General features: G+C 39.7%; 1 protein-coding gene across 1 annotated transcript; it reads right to left on the bottom strand.

Moving 5' to 3' along the window:
* Positions 1-233: 233 nt before the first annotated feature.
* Positions 234-2192, bottom strand: LOC127454150 (homeobox protein Hox-A13b-like). Its single transcript, XM_051721140.1, has 2 exons — positions 1530-2192; positions 234-1164 (listed from the first exon to the last, which is right to left on the bottom strand). Exons 1-2 carry the CDS (start codon positions 2155-2157, stop codon positions 923-925), a joined length of 870 nt encoding a protein of 289 aa, XP_051577100.1. The 5' UTR covers positions 2158-2192; the 3' UTR covers positions 234-922.
* Positions 2193-3216: the final 1024 nt, after the last annotated feature.

The following is a 3216-nucleotide window of genomic DNA, read 5'->3' as shown; positions in this document are numbered from 1 at the left end:
ATACTTAGGGGAGAGAAAAATTAACCGGGGCTGGAAGTCACTGCAAAGTGTTACTTGTGCCACTAGATGGCAGCACCATGAAGCTCATGGAAAATGATTGTTGGAAGGACATTTTATTCTGGATTTTTCACTAGGAATTTATTTTACCGTCTGTGATTTGGTAAAACAGAATTAGACAACACATTTAAAAAATCATATTCCCCCCCCACACCCCAATTTACTCTTGGCTGGCAATAGAGAATTAATTGGAATTATGCCTACTTTATATTAAAACGAATCATTTGTCCAGACTATTTTGATAAGGACTATGCGGGAACATTTTGAGTAATTAAAAAGATACAAATCTGGGTACAAATCACTTAGTATGGGAAGTTTTATTTGCATATTATCTGCAGTAACACATGAGAATTTGTACATTTCGCAAGGTGTCTGGAAGGGGCTTTTATTTACAAATATGCTTATGTGGTTAAAAAAAAAAACCCCGTAGGTTCATCTATCATGGCTTGGTTCAAATTTAGTTTACAAGAATTTACATTCTCGCCTCCTCGATCAGCGTTGCAGGCAAATCCACAGTCTCAAATGTACAGTTGTGTTTTCTACGTGGAAATGTGGTGTCAATAATCAAATAAAATACAAATACATCAATTGCCATGGTTTTGTCTGCTTCAGTGACTTTCTCTGAAAATAGTTTTGTCAACATTCCTCTCACGTCTTTCTCTCACAGACGTCATAGATAAAACTGAATAAAAAAGAAGTGGTGAATATGTTGTTTTGAGCAGTTTCTTCGCCTTGTATCAGTATATTGTCACTCCCGCGCATCTCCGCACTGTCTCTTGAAATGGAACAGATGACGGAATGTATTTCAGAATAAATAATGTTTACGGTCCTTCCATGTATACCCTTTTGGTAGTATATTTCAGTTTTAACTGATGCCCTTGTACTTGTTGACCACTTTCTTCTCTTTCACCCGCCTGTTTTGAAACCAGATGGTCACTTGTCGTTCGGTCAGGTTTGTGTGAGCAGATATCCTTCTTCGTTTGTCCTTAGTGATGAACTTATTTGTGGCATATTCTCGTTCAAGTTCCTTTAATTGAACCTTGGTGTAGGGAACCCGCTTCTTTCTCCCTCGACGAACTGAGGCTCCATCGGTACCCGACACACTATCTAAGGGTCAGATGAAAACCAAAATACATTTAGTTGTAAAAGGAAAAAGGTATACAGAAATGTTAATACCCAATGTCAGAACTATCTAAACCAGCAAATAAAACCAAATTAAGCGTAGGCCAACTGAAGACAATGCATGGTTACATGCAATAAATCTTGACATAAATGACGTGATTTTGTGTGTTGAATAAGGTTACTCATATGGTACCGTGTTTCGGTTTCAAATATTTTGCTATTAGTAGGAATTAACTTTACGCAAATAGCAAATTTCTCCATTTTGTGAATGGAGTCCATGATCTAGTGCATGGGTTAATTTTCCTCATAATGGCGAAAAATGAAACTGGAAGGAAATTTGGCTGTTTTACCTTGAATGGACGATTTCCAAAGGGTGTTGGACTGTGTTTGGTCTTTTGGGCAGTACACCGGACTGCTCCATCCGTTCGTGATCGCCCAGGGTTGGTAAGTCTCAACAGGCAGAAGAGACTCGTGTCTGGGTTCCGCAGAGGCGCTCAGCGCAGGTACGACCGGTACATCAAGGTAACTCGGTACAGGCTGGTAAGGACCGGACGAGTAACCCTGGTAGAAGGCAAATTCCTTAGCCCGAGAAGGGAACTCCTCTCCAGAAACAGACGAGTCCATGTATTTTTCCCCATAAGAGGTGGGCTGCGTGCAGGGCTTGGGCACCCTACACGGGTAGTAACTGCCACCGAAATATCCATAGGGCAAAGAAGCACCGGGAGAATTCTGCACGGCTGAACAGGGACTACATTGTTTGACAGTTTCTCCCATGCCCGACCCTGGTACCTCACTCGACGTGTAGTTTGTGCTCGGGGCCAAAGAAGACGGGTGGGCAATAAGATTCCTGCACTGATTCGCAGCAAAATTTCCTCCTACAAATCCTTCCATGTTTTTGTTCATATCATCCAAGCCGTTGTCATAGAGAAACATCACCGGGTCAATCCAGCGGGAATGGAGGAGTAAAGACGCTGTCATAGCACGCCCTACATGGAGCCTGCCAGCTCTTTTAGAATTCCCCAAGACTGAGAGAGAAGCCGTGGATCTGTGGAGTAACAGATACCCATGCGCCCTGTGCGCGTCAAGATCCAACTATTATTGGACGAGCTGAGGCACGTGACATGCAAAGAGGCTGATAAACGTCTAAACTGGAGATAACGCCGATCAAGCAAGACAAATATACCGCACAGAACTGAAACAAAGTGGAGGGATTTGGTCAAAAATAGCTATAAATATTCCGGTGTTAAGTTTTATCCAAGAGGGGAACCCAAGTGGCATTCCACTGCGCACAGATGGCAACCTCTCTCCATATTATATTTAACTTAACAGTAAGACTAATTGCACATTCGTATATATATATATATATATATATAGTTCAATAATACAAGATGAAAATAAGATAACAGTAAAATAAATTAAATAAAAAAATACGGAAACGGATAGCGTAACTTTTTAAAGAATTATGGCGTTTCAAACCCATGATCGATATCCTGTATCCTAAAACATTCATTTTTATTTTTATATATATATATATATATATATATATATATATATATATATATATATATATATATATATATATATATAGTAAAAAATAATGTATTCAGTCTCACAATTCTGTTTCCCTTCCCATTTTTCTAAATCAGATTTAAATAAATAATTAAAATAAAATACTGACGTTTACTGATGATTTGTCTCTCAGGAGAAAAAGAAAGAAAAAAATCACAGTTGAATCGTCGACCATTTCGAGCCCATGAAATAGTCAAATACAACACGTCACATTATGAAAGTACCACCGTTTTATTATACTATACAGATAGAGTTCCAGCCCACAATTTGCCAAGACTCTTTTAGTTATGAGTTACACACGGCTGGAGGCCAAGGTCAAGTTGAAAGTTGCAGTCTAGCCAGGGCCCTTGTTGTCATTGAAGGCTAGACCGGCAGGCAGGAAACGACCACACATCTCCGGCTGTATTGTAAACAGGAGCACCAATACTTTTAAGGTATTACACTGCTTGTGATGCCACCGATTCAGCA

The sequence above is a fragment of the Myxocyprinus asiaticus genome, chromosome 16 (genome assembly GCF_019703515.2).
Source record: "Myxocyprinus asiaticus isolate MX2 ecotype Aquarium Trade chromosome 16, UBuf_Myxa_2, whole genome shotgun sequence".
Lineage (NCBI taxonomy): Eukaryota > Metazoa > Chordata > Actinopteri > Cypriniformes > Catostomidae > Myxocyprinus > Myxocyprinus asiaticus.
Note: the sequence above shows the minus strand (reverse complement) of the source record. Positions and strands in the feature narration are given on the sequence as shown.

Excerpts from the sequence above, each read along its gene's own strand:
- LOC127454150 (XM_051721140.1), bottom strand. The coding sequence starts at position 2,157 with ATGACAGCGTCTTTACTCCTCCATTCCCGCTGGATTGACCCGGTGATG. Across the intron at positions 1,165-1,529 it reads TTGGAAATCGTCCATTCAAG|ATAGTGTGTCGGGTACCGAT; the intron begins GTAAAACAGCCA and ends TCTGACCCTTAG.